General features: G+C 41.8%; 1 protein-coding gene across 12 annotated transcripts in view; it reads right to left on the bottom strand.

The window, feature by feature from the left end:
- The window catches only part of PTPRT (protein tyrosine phosphatase receptor type T), a 554,909-nt gene that overhangs the window by 248,679 nt on the left and 286,662 nt on the right, over nt 1–19,568 (bottom strand). For all 12 annotated transcript variants that reach the window (XR_014887677.1, XR_014887680.1, XR_014887679.1 and 9 more), the window contains exons 8-9: nt 17,518–17,814; nt 14,784–14,893 (exon numbers count right to left, since the gene is read on the bottom strand). Coding sequence is in view for 3 of the 12 variants with exons in the window: in XM_085241335.1 (XP_085097461.1) it covers nt 14,784–14,893; nt 17,518–17,814 (407 nt within the window). In the remaining 9 variants the exon portion in view is untranslated. The remainder of the gene's footprint in view (nt 1–14,783; nt 14,894–17,517; nt 17,815–19,568) is intronic.

Below are 19,568 nucleotides of genomic sequence, written 5' to 3'. Positions count from 1 at the left end.
GTGAGAAGGGGATGCCAAAGAAAGAATTCTTCACGTAAACTAATGACTGTCCACCTTCAGAACGAGCTCCCAAAAATTATCTCCAAAATTTTCTAATGGAAACTAAATGGAAAGCAGAATTAATTTCCACTTTCAGACATTTCACCTTTCACGTCCAGAAGTTGGTACGGAGATTGAAAAAAAGAGATCTGTTAACTGCTTTTGCAATTATTTCATTCTGCTTTTGGAGGGGGGGGAGGGAGAGAGAGAGTAAGATGCCTGCAATGGGCAAGATGCAAACATGTGAGTGCTCAGGGACAACATGCCAGCACTTGGCTATAAGGATGCGCAGCAAACAGGTCTCCTAACAATCAATGCAGTGCAACAGTACCAGCTTACTGGTTCAGACTTCCTCTAGATTTCCTTATCTGCACCGACATGGCATGTGAATTCAGGAAAGGCTTGGGACAGACTTATGAAAGTGCTGAGAACCTCCTGTCTAGGAGGCAATTCAGCCAATCTCATCAAGGACCCAGCTTACAAACAGACAGTAACACAGACAGATCCAAAACTCGTTCTTCTAACAACCTACACACGGACCTACGCACAGGCTGCTGGAAAAGATCATCAAACCACTGCTGTGCTGCTCATTGGCATATTACTACTAGCACAATCAAGGAGGCACTTCCAAAAAAACAGACACTCATTCTTAACAGACCTGCTGTGCAAAGCAGCAACTGGCAGAGTATTATTTTTTTTTTTTTCCTATGCTTATCTAATTTGAGAAACACTGAAAATCCTGTGTGGAACTGCAAACAAGTCCAGATATAAGTTCAGCTTCTGCATGTTTCTGATTGTCTACCAGAACAGAGGAACTTCTGTTGGGCTTATCTCATTCTTAATTGATTAATCACAGGCAAGGCTCCACCAGCAGTGCGTGCCCCCAGCATATCATTAAGGATTATGTTCACAGATATTCTGTTTAGACAGCACTGCGTTAAATCCCAGCAAATAATTTGGACACTGAGATGTGCATGGATCCCTTTAGGAGTAAAGCTGCTAAAACAATTGTGTAATGATGTGAAAAAGCAGTGGGTAAACCACACGTCTGGATCCTTCTCAGGCACAAAAGCTTCACTAGGGCTTCCTCTTTATCTCAGTCTTGTATAAAAGAAAAAAAATAGCCATTGCTACCATGCATCTCCCATTAGAAGCGTCAAACACATCATTTTTCTTCTTATGAGGAGCTCGGGGTAGCAGAACACCAACATGTTCATGCAGCAGACACAACTGTGGCTCACCAGTACCATCTCTTTGTATGACAACTATTAGCACACTGCTGTGGCTGTAAGGAATTCCTCATGGAAAGGCTGCTTGCAAGCGTCTGCCTGCCTGTACTTGAGGCTCTCCATAAGGCAGCTAGGAGCAGATGCCCCTCATGGTTCCCTTGCTGCTGCTGAGATTACACAAGTTAAACTAGTAGCAGGTAACAAGGGACTTCCTCAAAACTCTTTCAGAAGCAGCTTTCCTGGTGCCTGATTACCATGACAGAAGGAACTGAGAGGCTGAGAAGCTCAGCTGACAGCACAGCAGACCTTTGCCTCAAGCAAAGCAGAATGAATTTCCCTCGTTCCCAAGTCAATGCAATTTATAGCCCAGGGCTACGTCTCATTACTCCTGCCCAAGCCAAGGTTGTTGGAACTTCAGTGACAGTTCAGCAACAGACTTCTCTCACTGGCACTCCTAAGGCAGTAGCCACAGTTATTTAGCTGGAAATCTGCTCTACTGTACAGAGAAGTTTAGAAAGGAAGAAAAACTGTTCTGAAAAGTGAAGTAATACATAGCAGATCTTATTTAATAATGTTGTGGCTTAACCTGGCAAGCAGCTGAACACCACACAGCCTTTCATTCACTCCACCCTCCTCAGGAGGACAGGGGAGAAAAATCAATTCTACCTTTTTTTCCCTTCTCTTTTGTACTATTTTTGCATGATGTCATATGGTATGGAATGCCCCTCTGGCTAATTCAGGGCAGCTGGCCTGGTTCTGTCCCCCCCGCTCAAAGGGCAGCACAAGAAGCTGAAGAACTGAAATGTCCTTGGCACTGTGCAGTGCTGCTCAGCAACAACTGAACTATCAGGGTGTGAGCAGCACCCTGTTTTCTCCTAAAGCCAAAACACAGCATGATACTGCGATCTGAATACGAGAAGAAAACTCTCCAACTGCACTATGGTGTTAGAAAGCACATTCCTTAATTCCTCATGATACATACCAGGTGGCCTGACAAATCGAGTGTGCGCTCTTAGAATTCAAGTTCTACATTTAAACAGCTAAGAGATACATATCATAGAATGGTTGGGTTGGAAGGGACCTTCAAGATCATCTTGTTCCAATCCCCTGCTATAGGCAGAGACACCTCCCTCTAGCCCAGACTGCTCACAACTCCATCCGGCCTGGCCTTGAGCACTTCCAGGGAGGGAGCATTCACAACTTCACTGGGCAACGTGTTCCAGTGTCTCACATATGCAATACAATGGCATACATATTCATTCCTTTCCAAGAACTCATTAATATATACTAATGAGCTTCTGGGCACAGTAGGGGCCTACGGTGGTCTTGAACCACTACTTTCTCCTCATTTTTCCATCAGCAGCTTCACCAGTGTGACTTTTGGCTGATCTTTAGCTACTTCTTCCCAATTTGGCAAATTTCCATTGCTTGATAGGCCATAATGAGCAACTATCTATCTTAACATACTATAACCTAAAACAATATTAGAGATCTGAGGAAGAAGCCCTTGCACCTGGTGGGTAAAAGCAGTCTGTTGTGATTCCAGTGCTCCTGGGAAGCAGGATCATTGAGAAAAACAAGGCTGTTCACACACCAAGCAAAGCTAAACCAGAAAGTTTTAGAACTAGCACTTACTGATTCCTTTTGCTAAATTAATATACTGATTCTTAAACTAACATACTGATCCCTATTGCTAAGTGAGCTTATATCAGCATCAGACACAGAAAAATCAACTGTTCCAGCTGAAATCAGGACAAACAATAACTAAAAAATGACAGTAAGCAGGAAAAGAGTTATATCTACCAGGCAGCACTACTTACTCAGCAGCAGCATGGACAGTATCACGTAGTTCACTCTGAATAAGGACAGAGCTAGGTAAGGATGCATACTTTAGTCTGGTTAATCTGCAAAACTTGAATAATTTCCAATTTGTCTGCATCACAAATAAGAAAACGACAAGGTAATAATGCTGTATACTCATTGTGCTTTCTTCTAAATTTAATAGAAGTTTCACACTGTCACAGACATGGTAATGGAATAGCTCAGAAAAGGCTTCTAGCTCAGCAGAAAAAGGAGCCAGGCACTAAAAGAAACAGCGTCCTAGACTGTATTAAGATGGAGTTCTACGTTCATGAGCTGTGTTTATATTTCTCAATGCCAGTAACCAAGCTAATAATCATTCTTGCACACACATACATGAGCTATCTAAAGTGCTCATCAGTTCCTCAGCGCTGCTCCCTCTGACAGCACGGCTTGGAGCTACCATCACTCAGCCACGTGTGGGAGCAGTTCTGTGAAGGAGCTCACTGTGATGGCCTGAATCTGCCCAGCAGTTATAAGACCACATTTCTGACTCTCAGAAGATGCCAAAATGAGCAGAGAAAGATCACAGATTCTGAAATACAACATAAATTTAGACAGAAGCATTTCAGACTGAAGGGTGAAACTGATGAAGGAAGCGTTCCACGCAAAATACAAGACTGGTTTTAGATCTTTAAGGGACAGGACTGAGGAAGCTCCTAGAATTTTCATAGGGGAGTTATTTTGGATTGGATCAAATGTATTCCTGAAATGATGGAATTTGAAAAGGAACTCGATTCTCTGAGGACAGAGCCAGACCTTCTTCACAGGTATCTGAAAAAGAATATGCTTCATTGCCTCAAGACCATATCTTCACCACATCCCTTATTTCAGCTCCAGGAGTACACAGAAGCTGACTCCAATATCAAAGAGGACATCAGGATACTACATTAACAAGACATTTGCTCAGCTCTTCTTTCTATCAGACTTTCCTGACTCCCATAGCTCTTTCATTACCTGATCCCCACCACCACTGGTTTTGTGATTCATCCAGGCTCCCACATGTGCTGCCAACAGCCTGGGCATCCTTCTCCTAAATCACTGTGATTTTCACCAGATGATTAGGAACACAAAACAGAGCTGGCTATTCTGCTATGCTCTCAAATTCTGATTTCAAGGTGATTTGTGCTCCCTTCCTCCTTGGTTTGTAAGGACAGGAGGGGAAGCAGCAAGCTCTCTTTTGTGTGCTCGGAGCCAAATAAGGAATTAACTTGCCTAGCACAGTATCTGCTCCAAAGTGTATGGTACCTCAGGAGGACAATCAATTTCATGGTTCTCTAAAGCTGATTGAAACATGATTACACAGCAAGCCATAGGCTCTTTTTTTCTAAGACTTGCCAACCGCCTGTGCTTCTTAGGAACAATTACTACTGCAGGTGAATTCGGATCGCTACTGGGATGGACATTAGTTTCAATCTTATCAGGAAGTTTCAGACATTTTGGAGCACAAGACTAAGTTAATTGTGCCAAGTGTTACACAAAAGGAATAATCTGAAGAAAGTTATCTTCTAATGAACAGGAAAAAGTGGGTTAGGGAATAATCTTCCTCCTGTGTTGGACTTCAGAGCTAAAGAATGTATTTCATGACTAGATGATTGGGAGCATTTTCTGTTTCAAAACTTAGTTTAAGCCAGATGATTATTGCTACTTGTGTCCCTTCCCAGCCCGGTACATTTCATGCAAGAGATGTGAGGAAGCAAATGCCTTTTGTTCTCTCATTCATGAACTAATTTTTTTGGAAGAAGGTTAAGGGAAAGTTAAACGGCATTTCTGCAAGCCTTTGCAGCCTTATATTTAAGGCTGGCAACAGGTGGCAGACTAAAAGCCCTGAAGAATAAAGTCCCTTAATTTAGGCACAGCAAAAGCATGGCACGGTTAGTATAAAAGGATAAAAACCACAGCACAGCTCTAGGAATGGCTGTGGAAGTTAACCCATGGAGACCCTGCAAACAAAAGAGGCCCTTTTGCTCCCTAGCCTGTTTGCTGTGAACCACACAAGCAGGGAGTCAATTAAACCTGAATACAAACACAGAGTAGACACAGAACATAACATAGCCTTTACCCAGATCAGGAACATTAGGGCTGAGAAATTTCATGTATTCTCCCTCTTACCCAGGCTCCTCCTTTCCATTCATATTTCCTTGGGACTTTATTGCTTTTAGTTTTCTATAAATAAAGCTAAATTTAATGTCCATGAGAAAGGGAGAAAGAATGGAGTAGGTAACAAAGCAATTGGGAGTGCCTTGGTAATGTATTCAGGCCATTAAGGATTTCATTAGGTTTACTAAAAGGTCATTAATGATAAAATATCTTTTTATTTTACATACTTTCTAAACATTATAGTCTGTTCTGCCATTCAAGCTTGCACCCCACTGACATTAATTAGCATGCTATATATTAAAGAGAGTTTTTAATGAGCTGCTATTTCACATGATTTTATTGGAGAGCCTCATTGTTCAGTTTAATAGCAGAAAATGACAACTACAGAAATTGCTTTGATAGGACTGCAGAATTGAGGTGGTTATTCAACCCCCATGCTTGCTCCTCAGTTTGTTCCTGATGCTGAAAGTGCTGTTTAATGTCTCTCAGAGCTGGTTGGCCATGCTGCACTTGCTGTAGTGAAAGCTGTGGGCAGTGAACAAAACCCCAAATCAACAGAGGAGTAACAGCAACATCACTTTCAGCTGGTCTGCGTGCCATACATCACAAAGTAACAGCAGCAAGAACCACACTGTGCCACATGAATAGCTAGGACTGATATATTATCTATAAACGTAGCCCACGACTGTAAGACTACATTTTTTAGTGATGCAAACACTGAACTATCCGTCTGTACTTATTTTCCAAATGTCTGCCTCACCTTAAGCGACTTTTCAAAAAGCAGCTGAAGTAGAAACAAAGATGGGAGCAAGGAACCTCAACAGCCCTTCCCTCATGCCAGAACCTGGCAGCTCCAGCAACTCCTGAAGCTGTCCCAGCCTCACTCTCAGCAATGCCACCTTGGTGACACAGAGCACAGAAAGCAGAGAAACAGTGACAAATGCAGAGTGCAAAAGAGTAAGCAAAGCTGTTGGTAAGGAGAATGAGGCATGGAAAATAAACCCAAAACTAAACTCATAGTACCCAGCAGATAGCAGGAGCATAGTTAGAAGTCCCAGGTCTAACATGCATGCAACAAGGACAACAGTCAGATCAGTTTCCAAAGGAATCATAATGCTGGCACCTCCTCCTGAAGGCCATGACTGGCTTTTACTACATTTATTTTGTGTACTCGAAAGCTTCTTTAATACATGTCCCACTACATTGTAGCCCTGCGTGTTTATGTATGTTAGCATGCAAACCACTGTTTCATAAGCTGGTCCTTCCTGAAAAGGATCTTTCTTGTTTTCTAAAGAAAGTTTAAAAAACATTATTTGTTAAGGGTATTCTTCATACAGCTGTGTGCTTGCAAGCTGTGTGTCTTCTCCTCTGTTATGCATTTCCTCAGTTGCATCACTGCACAGAATGAAGCCAATTCTGATTTTTGCAGGACTCTCCGAAAAGTGATGCCTCCTATTTGTTCCCATGGAAACTGCAACCGACACAAAAAGCACAATAAAACTATTCGATAGAGCACATTCTCAGCTACAAACCACTATTTTTCAACAGTCACCACCAGGAACTGTGCATTTTCACCTGCAATGAACAAGAGCTGCATCAGCAGGGGTGTCCCACAGTCTCACAGCTGCTATGACAGCCCTGTTGGTAGGAAAATGCTGCACTCAGAGTCCAACTTTCACTGTGCTGACATTCACTGCTTGGTCCCCCTGAACATTCAGCAAGCACTAGTGAATGTCACTGGGTGCCATTTCTTCCACATGGAGGGATTCAATCCCACCCCTTTGCTTCAGATGCACTCCCATCTCCACACCATTCTGCCCCTCTGCTGCCATCTGTCACACAGCAACAAAATGGAACAAGATATTGGTGGGAAGGTTTAACCTCCTCTGCCATCCCACCAACATCCAGCTCTGACATTGTGCTCCAGCATCATAAAACAGGAGGCATTACTTTCAGAGCAGCCCTCATAAAATCTGTATATGCACTTTGCTTTCAAGTTAGTTAACCATCACATTTTGGGAAGCAAGATACTGCAAGATCTGAATCCGGAGTTGTTACAGGACTTTATTTGTAATACCATAACTGCACAGGTACACTGGCACTTGGTTTCTTACTCCATTCCTTCCATCTAATCTTTCCAGGTGGTTTCCTGGATGGGCAGCCAAGAGAATGTATGTCTGAAAGTATGTCTGAAAGGGAGAACAGTCCAAAACTGTATTTTTTCTAGCAAAGAAAACAAAGCAGTGGAAGGCAGAAAGAAGGAGCTCATACACCTACAAAAAGGTTCATTTTTCAAAAAATTTCATCTCTGTTACAAAAAAAGAAGCGTTGGTTTTCTGTTCTTACCATTTCATTTGGTTAATAAAATCTAACAAGCACAAAAAATAATTCAGTTCCTTCCTTTAAAAAAAATTTTTTTTTTTTTTTTAGCCAAATGTCTTCTCTCATTTGCACTGGATTTATATTGCTGTAACTCTTTTGGCTTCAAAAGAACAATAAAAAGGTAATCAAAGAAAGTGTTGTGCTCAGGGGACTGCATTATGCTTTTATTTCAGGAAAGCTTGATCAAGCTATTTTTTTTTAACAGTTGATTCATACTATTTATAACACAAGTCTGCTATTTACCGAGAGGTTGTCATACATTTAAAAAAAACCTGACATCTGAGTTTCTCAAAAAAAAAAAAAGTCTCTAATTTTCTCATCACGATGTTGCTGGAAACCAGAGGATTGAAAGTGCATCAGTAACAACTGTTTCCTAGTACACCTTGCAGGTAACAGCAGGTGAGCAGCACATGATTAAGAATCCTATATAGTTTGTAGATGTTTGCTCAAAAGCTCTTAAAGGTGCTTATTCAAAAAACAAAACCATCCCTAACCAGGAAATCATTCAAACATTTCTGTAATTTGAAGGCTGCAATAAGCTAACAGGGGCGGAATGGGGAGAGACAGGGCTGCCCTGCAGGGCCAGCTGAGTCTGCACTGAGCAATACAAGAAAGACAGAGAGCTGTTGTAGAGGATCCAGAGGAGCCACAAAGATGATGAGGGGACTGGAGCAGCTCCCTTACAAAGACAGGCTGAGAGAGCTGGGCTTGTTCAGCCTGGAGAAAAGAAGGCTGCGGGGTGACCTCATTGCAGCCTTCAGTACCTAAAGGGAGCTACAAACAGGAGGGGAATCAACTCTTTGAAAGGACAAGGGGGAAATGGTTTGAAGTTGAAGGGGGAAGTTCCTTACTATGAGAGCGGTGAGGTGCTGGAACAGCTGCCCAGAGAGGCTGTGGATGCCCCGTCCATCCCTGGAGGTGTTCAAGGCCAGGTTGGATGGGGCCCTGGGCAGCCTGGGCTGGTATTAAATGTGGAGGTTGGTGGCCCTGTGTGCGGCGGGGAGGTTGGAGCTTCATGATCCTTGAGGTCCCTTCCAACCCTGGCCATTCTGTGATTCTGTGCACACAGTCCTGCCACAGGGCTGCCAAAAACCCACACCTGCTGCACCTCCTGCCCTATCCTCCTGGGACGTAAGGAGCACCAACAGCCAGCAGACACTGCCCCAGAAACTATCGCACAGACACAGCAATGCATAATTCCTATAATCCCACACGCAAGCTCTAAATCAGCCCAACTCACTTCACTCCTGCCACAGCATTTTATGTTTCCAGACATGACAGCAGAAGAAAAGCCATCCCGCTTTGAAGGAGCAGCACATGCAGGCATTGGCTCCCCACACTGCTGCACCCAGGTGTAGTGCTGTAACACAGAGGAAAGCACAGCAATGGCAGCAGTTGTAGCAGCAAAATCCTACGCTGCAGCAAGTGAAGATTTGCTCAAACGTAACCAGCCATGGGCACAGAAACAAAGGAAAGAAGCTGCTTAGAAGCTGCTTACTTTTAGAAAGCCTCAGGTATGCAGGGATCTCCAGCAAAATACTTTTGCCTTCACTGCCAACCCTTAAGTGAGGTTTAGGAAGAGGTGGATCCACCCCTTCCAGTCATTCAGGCACACTGCGTGCATCTGAGCTCCCCTGGGTTGGCCCAGGTGCTCAATCACTGCTCCTAGCCGTGTCCTGCATTTCCACTGTACCAGGTAAGCCAGGCTTTCCCTGCAGCAGCACTGCAGTCACTCTAAGTGCCCAGGATATTGCTAACAGGTTGCTCAGGCTCATGCTAGAGTTCAGGGTCCGACAGGGAGCTTAGAAGCCATGTTCATCTATTAAATAACACGAGGGGATAGTGGGAATGGAAAAGGCTCCCTGTGAGATTCTGCTGGCAAACAACTCTGGACTGACAGAGGTGCTTCTCAGATCTCACCAGAAGTTTCTCACTGCCCCCCGCCTTGTACCAGAAGCAGAACCACAGTCTTATGGCTGACACACCATCCCAACCCTGCTGACCTTCTCAATTGTAATAAGATAATAAACCATTGCAGTCAGCACCAGTCCCTTTTCACATTCTGGCCAGAATCCTAGCTAAGGGCAGACCACAGCACCGGCAGTGGCTAACCAACCCAGCCACCAAGTGTTCTGAAAGCATGACAGTCAGCAACCATACAAAGAAAACTGATGTTCAGCTAGTGCAGCCTTCTTTCAGCACAATTCCGCACAAAAATCTGCTAACTACAGAACTAATTTAGGTGTGTATATATGCATAGCTTTCCTAACATGCAGTCAAGAGGATGAAGCAGCCAACTATAGAGCTGACAGCTTCAAACTTGAACAGATTATGGATGGCCGCACAGTTTCGCTGCTAGTTTAGATTATTAAGGGATTCTAATTCAACATAACACAGATGCAGTAAAGCACTTATTCTTCCTGTAATTGACTTTCATGGACTCTGGACAAACAACATACTGCAGAACAAGGCACCTATAAAATCAGTGTCAAAGGAAAACATTAGTGCTGCAGACAGAGAAAAACATCCAGTTGTGGGAAAACTGCATTGTCAAATGTCCTTATAGGAGGATGAGAAAGCTACAACCAAATATACAATCGTTAATTGATCATTTTCTGGGTTTTGAGCACTTAACAGCGTCTCCTTAATGCTCTCTTAATGCTCAGCTAAATGCAGCAGCCAGCTGTGTGTTGCATGGACTTCCTTCAGTGCACTCTTAGTGAGAAAGCTTAGTCCCAGGAGTATCGTGCTTCCACAGAATGCAATTGAGAAGCTGTAAAATGATTGATTTTCATGGGAACATTCAAAGCCACTTCTCACAGAAGGCAATTTCTGAGAATTGTCATCCTTCTACTATTTTGACTGTAGAGCTTTATATAAATTGGTTGCAAGATTTTGTGGTTGTTGCTTTCCTTCTTGAGGGAGCCATTTTTCATTCTTCTTAACAAAAAAAAAGCCTTTAAATAAACAAACAAATGACTAAGCCAAGTTCACACTTCAACTCCTTTGTCTTCTCCAGGAAGAGTTTGCTTGATACACTTTTCTGTAAGGAAGATTTTATTTCAGGTTCCATGAATAGCTCTGAAAAGGGACATGAATAGAAACACAAGCGTAACCGTGCAGTGGGTAGCTATCACATCAGATCATCAAGCTTCATCTTACAATAAGGAAGCAATTGTAGGGGCCAAAGCTGGGAGAAATCTGTTTCCACTCTACTGTAAATGCAGGCAGTGCATACAAAAATACTGAGCCTACACATGACCATCTAAGAGGCAGTTTGCATATAACATGACCTCTCCTGCTGAGAAAGTGAGTGCAGTGATTGAGAAGTGGCATATATTAGCAACTGGAGAGATGTTGCAGGGCAGACTGCAATTTCACATGGAAACACAGAGGATCTGTAACCTCCGATGCACAATTTAAACTGAAATCCATTGGGCTTAGAGCAACTAGTCTCTAAGCATCCCATTAAAGAGCTGAAATAGTGCATGAAAGTCCCTTATATTATTATTCCTAGCATCTAAATAGGGATTTGCAGCATTTCGAAAACAGAGACTGAGAAAATTAGTAGTTAGAAGTTGCAAATACATCCTTATCTCCCAAGACCCCATGTGAAACCCACATGGGACTTAATCAGTGTAAAGATGAGAACATAAGTGATTACAGGACTAAACCACACAATGTTTAAAAAAGTTTAAATGTTGCCTTTAGGCATGGCTTTGAAAGGACTTCAGTAGGCTGACTCTTTCTTCTAACCAAGGAGCTGAAAATGCTGCAGCCACACTTGAAATGCTTCTAAGATTGTAATGCATTGTAACAATGCCTTCCCCCTAGTAATACAACAGATACTTTAGACAGGAATGCTGTGGGTTTTTTTTGTTGGTGGTGTTTTATTTTTAATTTGACCTTAATTTTCCCCAATAAAACATTCTAAAAACTGGCAATTAGAAGAAACTGATTACACACAAATAAGATGCTTATGACACTGGAAACCAACATCAATCACTAAGTGCCCCTGTAAACTGACAGCTGCCCAAATAAACAGCAAAATGCAGCTATAAAAAGTTTTGCTTATTTACATTGTATAGTTCAAATACAAGTTTTCAAAAATTACCTGGGTCCACCTGTGTGCAGGATGCACTTCCATTTGGATCATGGAAAAATACCTGAAACAACCTCATGTCATCTACATGCAGGAGAATTTAAGCTGGTCCATGACCTTGAATTAGATTGCTTGTTCCTGCATTCCAGGGACAGCACAGGTCTTCCCAGTGCTTGATGCTGGTTTGACTTTACACACGCTTAAGATAAAAGAAAGAAATCTTTGTTGCATGTCTTTGTACACAAAGGCTTTGAAGCTGAACTCCCACGTGGGTATAAGCACCATTTGATTATTAGGGATTTTAAAGCACAGCAGCTTTTACAGGATTGGCTTAAAAAAAAAAAAAAAAAAAAAGGAAAAAAAGAAAGATTCAACAAGCTTTCAGACTTCCAGGAGATTCAACAGGGGGCAGAGCGTATCATGATATTGTTAGACTCTGCCACTCACAGCTCACTACGAGACAGCTGCAATAACACCTCTTTCACAAACGGCTCATGCTAAAACACCTCTGCAGAGCTTTCTACCCAAACCACTGTACCAGCAAAATCCATTATCACTGTTCAGCTATGTTTTCAAACACAGATTGATCTACTCGTCTCCTGTAAGTACCTACACAACTTGAAGCTACCTGGGGACTTGGCTGGAGCTGGAGCTCCTCAGCTTTATGCCCCCCGCAGTGCTTACCTGCAGCAGCAGCCTATGCATCTCCCTAATGGCTCACTGACTGGACAAACTGACACCCACTAACACAGAACATGTTCATCACATTAACTGCTTTGTTCCCCTAACATCCCCAGGATGCACTGCATCATCACTCACTTCTTCCTGACTCACATCTTCATCTATCCAGCATGCTGACAACTGACTTGCAACTCCTGGAGCTCTCCACATTCTCTTGCAGTGATGATTTCTGCTCCCTAGGAACAGACTACTATTACATACTAATTTGGTGATCTAAAGGATTCCATTGTTTAAAATCCCAGCAGTGGCTGTACCCAGTGCAACAAAAGCTTAGAAAGGTGGGGGTTTTATTTCTTTGTTTTAAACAGAACCAGAGAAAAAATACAGTACAGAAAATCCAGTGAGTCAGACCTAAATGATGATGGTGCAGAAGGAACTATTAATTCATTTGGGGAAGGAAGATGGCTTTTTTGTTTTCTTTTTATTAGGAAAGTTTGTGCCAAAAGGTATTTGAGAGAGAGAGTCACCTGAACAATACCTATGTGTGAATCTAGGCAGCTACTCCCAGCTGTAATGCAGAACTTGACATCACCAGCTCAAATTTATAATGTGGTGTTTCTTGATCTGTACCTTGGAGAGAATTTTTCTTTAATAAATTTTAGTTGGGCTCTTGGGCTTGTTTCTCCCTAATGACAGCAACACAACTGCAGAGTTTCTAGACAGCTGCAGACATCACTGAGTTTCCTGCTCCTGCTGGTGACAGAGCAGCGCTGCCAGTGCTGGCTTTCAGGAACTGTGCTTCCTACAGAGACCTCATTAAAATAGCACCATACAGGTTCCTAGTTTGACCTTCTTTTATTTTGCTTCCTGTTGCAGTTAAAGCCTTATACTTCTACATAGATCAGTACTGCAGAGCATAGATACCTGAAGAACTGAAAACCTATCACAGACTAACCAGCTGCTTTTTCTTCCTCTTTAACCAATAGGTCAAAGCAGCATCAGGCTATGATAACAAATAAATGACCAAACCCTGTCTAAAATAACACTTCAGAGGTTATTGCTAGTGAGGAATTACTTTAGCATGAAGTCTTAAAATAATGCCTGTAGAGACTCAGTTTCAGGTTTAAGCATCCATAGCAGGCTAGGGATTAAGCAAGTAATACAAAAAAATGCAATGACCAGGGCAATACTGGAGTTTTCTTGGTATTTCCAGGAAGATTAAACTTCAACTGCAGGTAGCAGGATGAGACATTTCTGTGCAAAGACCTATGCTTTATTTCCTGAGCAATTTAAAATACAAAGTCTCCTGTTAGAACAGCACACGTATTTGCTTATTCAACATCCTGACAACATCTCTAAAAGCACTCTGGCCTCTCTCCAGATTATAGATAACTGCTCATCTGTATTTTTGTCTCCAGCTGGTCAACTTCATTCATGTCGATACACTTCTCCCAGGGTGCCAAGGAGAATGGGAATGTTCTGGATGAATTTTGGCATTTCTTGACAAACCTCAGACATTACAGTTCTCCTGGTATTTTTAAACGCTTGGACTTTCATCCTTTTGGGGAATGGGAAAAGTTGGAATTCACCTTGACTTCTCTTTGGCTTCAGCTGTCAAATGTGCATAGAGTCATTATCAGAGAAGAAAAGATCTGTTTGTGCCTCAGTGAGACTCGAGCAGTGGTATGACTTGAGGGGCAAAGGCACAGTCATGAAGCATCACTACCCTGGAGGCATTAAAATATCTCTATGCAGCTGCTCAGCCAGAAAAGCTACTTGGTTTGCAGAAGTCCTTTCAATGAGCTGAGCCCAAGGCAATATTTTAGAAGGAAACTGCCTCTTTAAAAATTAAAAGGAGTTATTTTTGCATCATTTGACTGGGATTGCTTTAAATGTGTTCCATTATAGGTCACGTCCGCTGCCAGAAAAATAATGCGTTCGCAACTGATTCTATTCAGACCAATTTCTTAAAAATACAGATTGCTTTACTGCGTGACTCCTCACTCATGTACAGAGAATAGCTTACTACACCTGCAAAAGCCATGAAATTCCAAGGGTTTGCTTGAGTTTAGGACATTTGCAATCTGCACAGATTTTTCCAAGTGTCTCCACAATGACCAACAAAACACAACTTCTTACTTCAGTAAAGGATTATCTCTTGGCAAAATTTGCCACAAATACCATTGAGGCATTCCTCCCCCCAATCCCCACATGCCTTGAACTGGAAAACTTTTTCAGTGACAACAGCAGAATATCTGAAATATTCTTATGTATTTTATTCAGGCTTATCATAGTGTTTTCTGAAATCTCCCAGAGCTCATGACTGGCTTAAACACATATGAGAAAGGCCCTATGGCATATGTGCTTTGACAACAGCCAGTTCTCCTCACCTCATAAAGTGTAATGATGCCATTTGTCTCATTTGGAGGCTTCCACTGAACATAGATCTTCTCTTCAAAAGGTCCTCCCTGGATGGATTCCAAAGGAACAGGTCCAGGAACTACAGAAAGAAAAAAAAAAAAAAAAAAAAAAGGAAACACAATGCTGTGTTAGAAGCTACCACAAGCTCCAGCTGCCACACATATCCAAAGACACTAAGAGAACCATCAGGCAAAGCTCATAGCTGAAAATAAAAAATAAAAATAATAGTAATTAAAGAAAATCATTAAATGACAAACAAAATCAGAATCCATGACAATACAAAGCTAGCTCCAATATGCCTTCAGCCCATAGTAGAAAATCTTTGAGTACTTAAAAAGGAACCAAAACTACAGAAAGTGAATTTATTTGTTTATAAACCACCTGGAAGTATTTTCCTTGCATAAACACATAGAATTATGCTTCCTGCTTCCATACAGCATAACAAAATAAATGTTTAATTTTTCTCCAAATTATGCATTTATTTTTAACCAGTATTGCAGTATGTTCATTTTTCTAAGCATGTTTATTTTTCTAAGTTTCTCTTCTATTCATATATTAAGATGCAAAAGATAAATATTTTAAATAAAAAGAACTTAAACAAGTGAACCCAATTCAACTTCACCTCAAATACACCTACTTGCATTAGTGCAAATAACAGTAATTTACACTCTGCAGATAAAGCTTGATGTACAGAAAATAATCTAAGCAGTAATATTTGCAGTTCTCAGAGAACAGTGCATGAAGATCATCCTGCTTGCATGTATTGTTGCACCACTGGATAACCTCATGGCACGTCCTTGCAGCGCAGTGCAGTGAGGCATTGAGCCACCTCAGCAAACTGGCCAGAGGAGAGAACCAGCAATGCTCACTGATCCATCTGGCAGCGCTGCACTTCAGCTGGTCTGCACTGCTTTTATGGAAGTCTTCTGACTCACTGAGGCAGGAACATAACCTAGGCCTGTCCTTACCACGTAGAAGACTGATGAGGTGGCACACTGTTCCTTTTGTCTGAGCTTTGATACAACCTTCTGATCATTTAAATGTCTCATCTTTCTTTTCTGTGCTATTAGAGTCCCCAGGCCATCTCATCATCACTGTAACACTGCAGAAATGTCCACAATGCCCACAGAATGTCAAGGAGTGTTGACATTCCCTGTTCTGGAATACAACATCCTTGTATTTCCTGTGAGCTGTGTTTTATCTAGAAAAAGTTCAACAGTATCAGGTCACTAACAAGCCTGACACTGTTGCATCAACAAACTGCTTGAGAGTTGGAAGAATAGCACATCCACAAGGAAACAGGATTTGCCCTTCAAACGCACTGTGAGGATCAGTAATAATGTAGGCAGTGTAGCCTCCTTCAAAAATTATTTGCAGTGAGCAATTTCAGCTCCTCTTTTCTAGTTCCTTTGGACAATGCTTTCCCTATCTCATGCTTTCCACCTGGGAACATTACAGATGATATATGCACATGACAACTCAAGGCATTACACAGGTGGACAAGGCAGGACACGAATAATTCTCTTTTAAAGGCTTAGCATGCTCTCTGCTAATTTGTAAGATTGCAGTGCTGTGTATTTACATTTTGCTTACAAGCTAAATCTTGTCCATCTACCTGTCTTCCATCAGATACACAGGATGGAGAGTGTTTGAGGACAGAATCATTTGGACACAGTGCTAAAGGACAGTTACACTCAATAGGAAATATATTGTGTCCTCCTTCACCTACACAACAGCAAAGCTCCATCCACCTAAACAGCCAGATTGTACCTTGGCATAAAGATGCTATGAGCTGCACACCTTTATCAATATGAAAGATTGATTTCCCTAGTTAAGGACAACATAAGATTTATGTTTCAAGATGGCTACAAGGTCACCTAAAAATCCACCTACCCAAGCAAAATTTCAATGCTGTGAAAGATAACTAAGTACACTTCTAAGCCTGACTGATAAAAACCCCACTCATTTTTTTCAGAAAGATCTGCCATCCTCTTAAGTCCCTTGTATGATATATTGGATGTCTGGAATCACTTTCAGCTGAGAGAAACTTAGGAAAGCAACTTCTTATTGCTCAGGCAGATTTCTTTTTTACACTAGACAGAATGGAAGCTTGTAGTTTAGGAGAGTTCTTAGTCTGAAATAGCTCAGATGGGATAATAACACTTTAAAGCTTTCCATCAGTACTTCCTGAAAAGTGTTCTTCTGTCTTGGAATGGAAGAGTTAGCACCAAAAGAATTTAGCATCTGAGGCATATATAACTACATCTTAGAAGGTCAGCATTAAGAAAAAACACACTTTAGAAAGGAAGACATTATAACTCTTTGGGGACTGTGATGTAAAGGAATCAGAAAAAAAGACTAATGTCAGAATTATATTTGCCCATATGATAAAGGAAGCTGCTCCGTAGGTCCTGAGTAGTTCAGAACACAACTTTTACAGAATTAAACCTACTGCTGTTCAGTAACTGCTCAAACTGGTGCTTGTCATTTCCAAGCACTTCAGGGAGTCATGCTCTTTGAAGAACACTGCTGTAAAATGGAAATTATTTACACCTACAAATTTAACTTGCGTAACATACATCCTGTCCAGAGAAGCCATTTATAAGTCTTCTGGGACAGGAGATTATGCTGTTATTTACAGTTTGAAAATATTACAATGCCTTCACAAAAAAGAAGCAAGCAAGCAAACCCGACATAACTTACCATCCTCCTCAGTCTGCACAACCAGCTCCTCACTCTCCATTTTGCCTTCTGGATTGGAAAGAGCCAGTCTCAGCCTGATGGTCATGAACGGCCGAAGACCTCGCAAGGTATAATGGGAAGACGTTTGGATGAGTTCCTCTGCCTCAAATTTTTGCTGGTTAAAGACATACTGGTACTGGACTGTGAGATTGTAGCTGTGGCAGCGGGTCACCGCATAACCAAAGGGCTCCCACTGCAATGTCAGCTGCCGGGAACGGATATCAACAACTTCTACATTCTGTGGTCCATGAACAGGATCTGTGAGGCATAGAGAAAATAAACAACAAAAGAAATAACAAATTAATTCAACTTTGAAAGAAATCGGCCACCATTAATATGCCTCCTGCTATACTGCCAGAGTATCAGGGTCCCTCACAATTCTGAGTGTTCTTGCCTTTACAATGTAAAAGCGATATTACTCACATTTTTGAGAGAAGGAACAAAGGCAAAGGGAAATTAATGTTCGACCCACTAATGTATTCTAGCTGCTGAACCATCAGTGAAAATCCTGTCATAGGGCACCGAACAGAAGTCATGCTTCTGAGTCCTGTGAAATGTCACCGAACCCAACAATGGCAGCATTATTTAAGTAGCGTGGAAGCCGCACTTTCTGCACTTTTACACACACGTTCCTTCCCAATACCTCAGTGAATGCAGACCTAAGTGATGCAAGAAAATAACAGTCAGAAGAGCAGGAACGGGCTCAGGTCGCTCACCATTACACTCCTGCACCCTCCTTGCAACCCCAAGCCCACTCTGCTCTGACTGAGGCACAGGAGTACAAGAACCAAGAGAGGGACACTGCCAGACATCCTCTGCCCTAGTGCTGATTCTCCCTCCTTTTTTAATTCCTGGGAGGCACTCTTGGATGTTTTGGCAATGGCATACACGAGCAGACCATGCCTCTCTTTCAGTAAGTTTTCTGAGCCAACTTAACCTTATGCCACCAAAACTTTTATTTCAGAGCACATCAATGCTTTAGTCTCAACAAAGTTTCATCATCCTTTATTATTCTTTCTACAGTATCTGTCTGAGGTAAAGTTTGAATATTCATGTGTAAGAATCATTTTCACCTGCTGTTCCTTAATTTATTTTTAACAGCATAACTCAGAAGCTTTGACTACAGACTTTGCCCTTTTTATGAAATATAAATGCATGCGTCGTTACACATGCAGATATAAAGAATGAAAGATGAGTTAGTAAAATCAGTGTTTGAGACATGTCAGATGGTAATACCACGACGAGTGTCACAGTTTGTTTGTCTGACATTTCTTTAACTTGGCATGCTCATTTGCTTTGTTGTTCAATATATATCTAAGAAAAATAATTAGAAAATACATTATTCCACACATTTTGATAGATGTTGCAATTTAGTGTTTTGCCCACTTCTTCCATTCTATTCCTTTCACAAGCTGAAATTATAAGGGAACATTTTTATGGAAATAAAAAAAATTATTGGGACTCCAAAATAGAAGCTGCACTACTCTAGAAGACAGTAGAAGTGTAGGAAAATCTTTCTACTGATTCTTGAAGGAACACAACATCCATACTGTGAACAATCTACTAATGCACAAACAAAAAACATACTGCAACAAGCAGTATGTTCCATATTACTTTCAAAAATAAAACAAACAAAAAAAAACCCTAGCAACTGGCATAGTAACTGGCAATAGGAAAACACTGTTTCTGAAGTAAAAACTATTCTGAATATTTACATCATAAAATACCACAAAGCAGAAGGGACCCACAGGGATCATCGAGTCCTACCCCTGGCTCCAACAGCACCACCCAAACCCTATGGCTGAGAGCGCTGCACTCCGCTCCCTGTGAGGAGCTGCAGCCGCCATGAGGCCTCCCCTCAGCTGGCTCTGCTCCGTGCCCAGCAAACACAGCGAGCTCAGCCACTCCTCTCACACACTGAAGCCCTCAGACCCTTCCCCATCTCTGCAGCCCTCCTCTGGATGCTCTCTCACAGCTTTATGTCCTTCTCATGTTGTGGCACCCAGAGCACA

Source organism: Meleagris gallopavo, chromosome 22 (genome assembly GCF_905368555.1).
Source record: "Meleagris gallopavo chromosome 22, MGAL_WU_HG_1.1, whole genome shotgun sequence".
NCBI lineage: Eukaryota > Metazoa > Chordata > Aves > Galliformes > Phasianidae > Meleagris > Meleagris gallopavo.
Note: the sequence above shows the minus strand (reverse complement) of the source record. Positions and strands in the feature narration are given on the sequence as shown.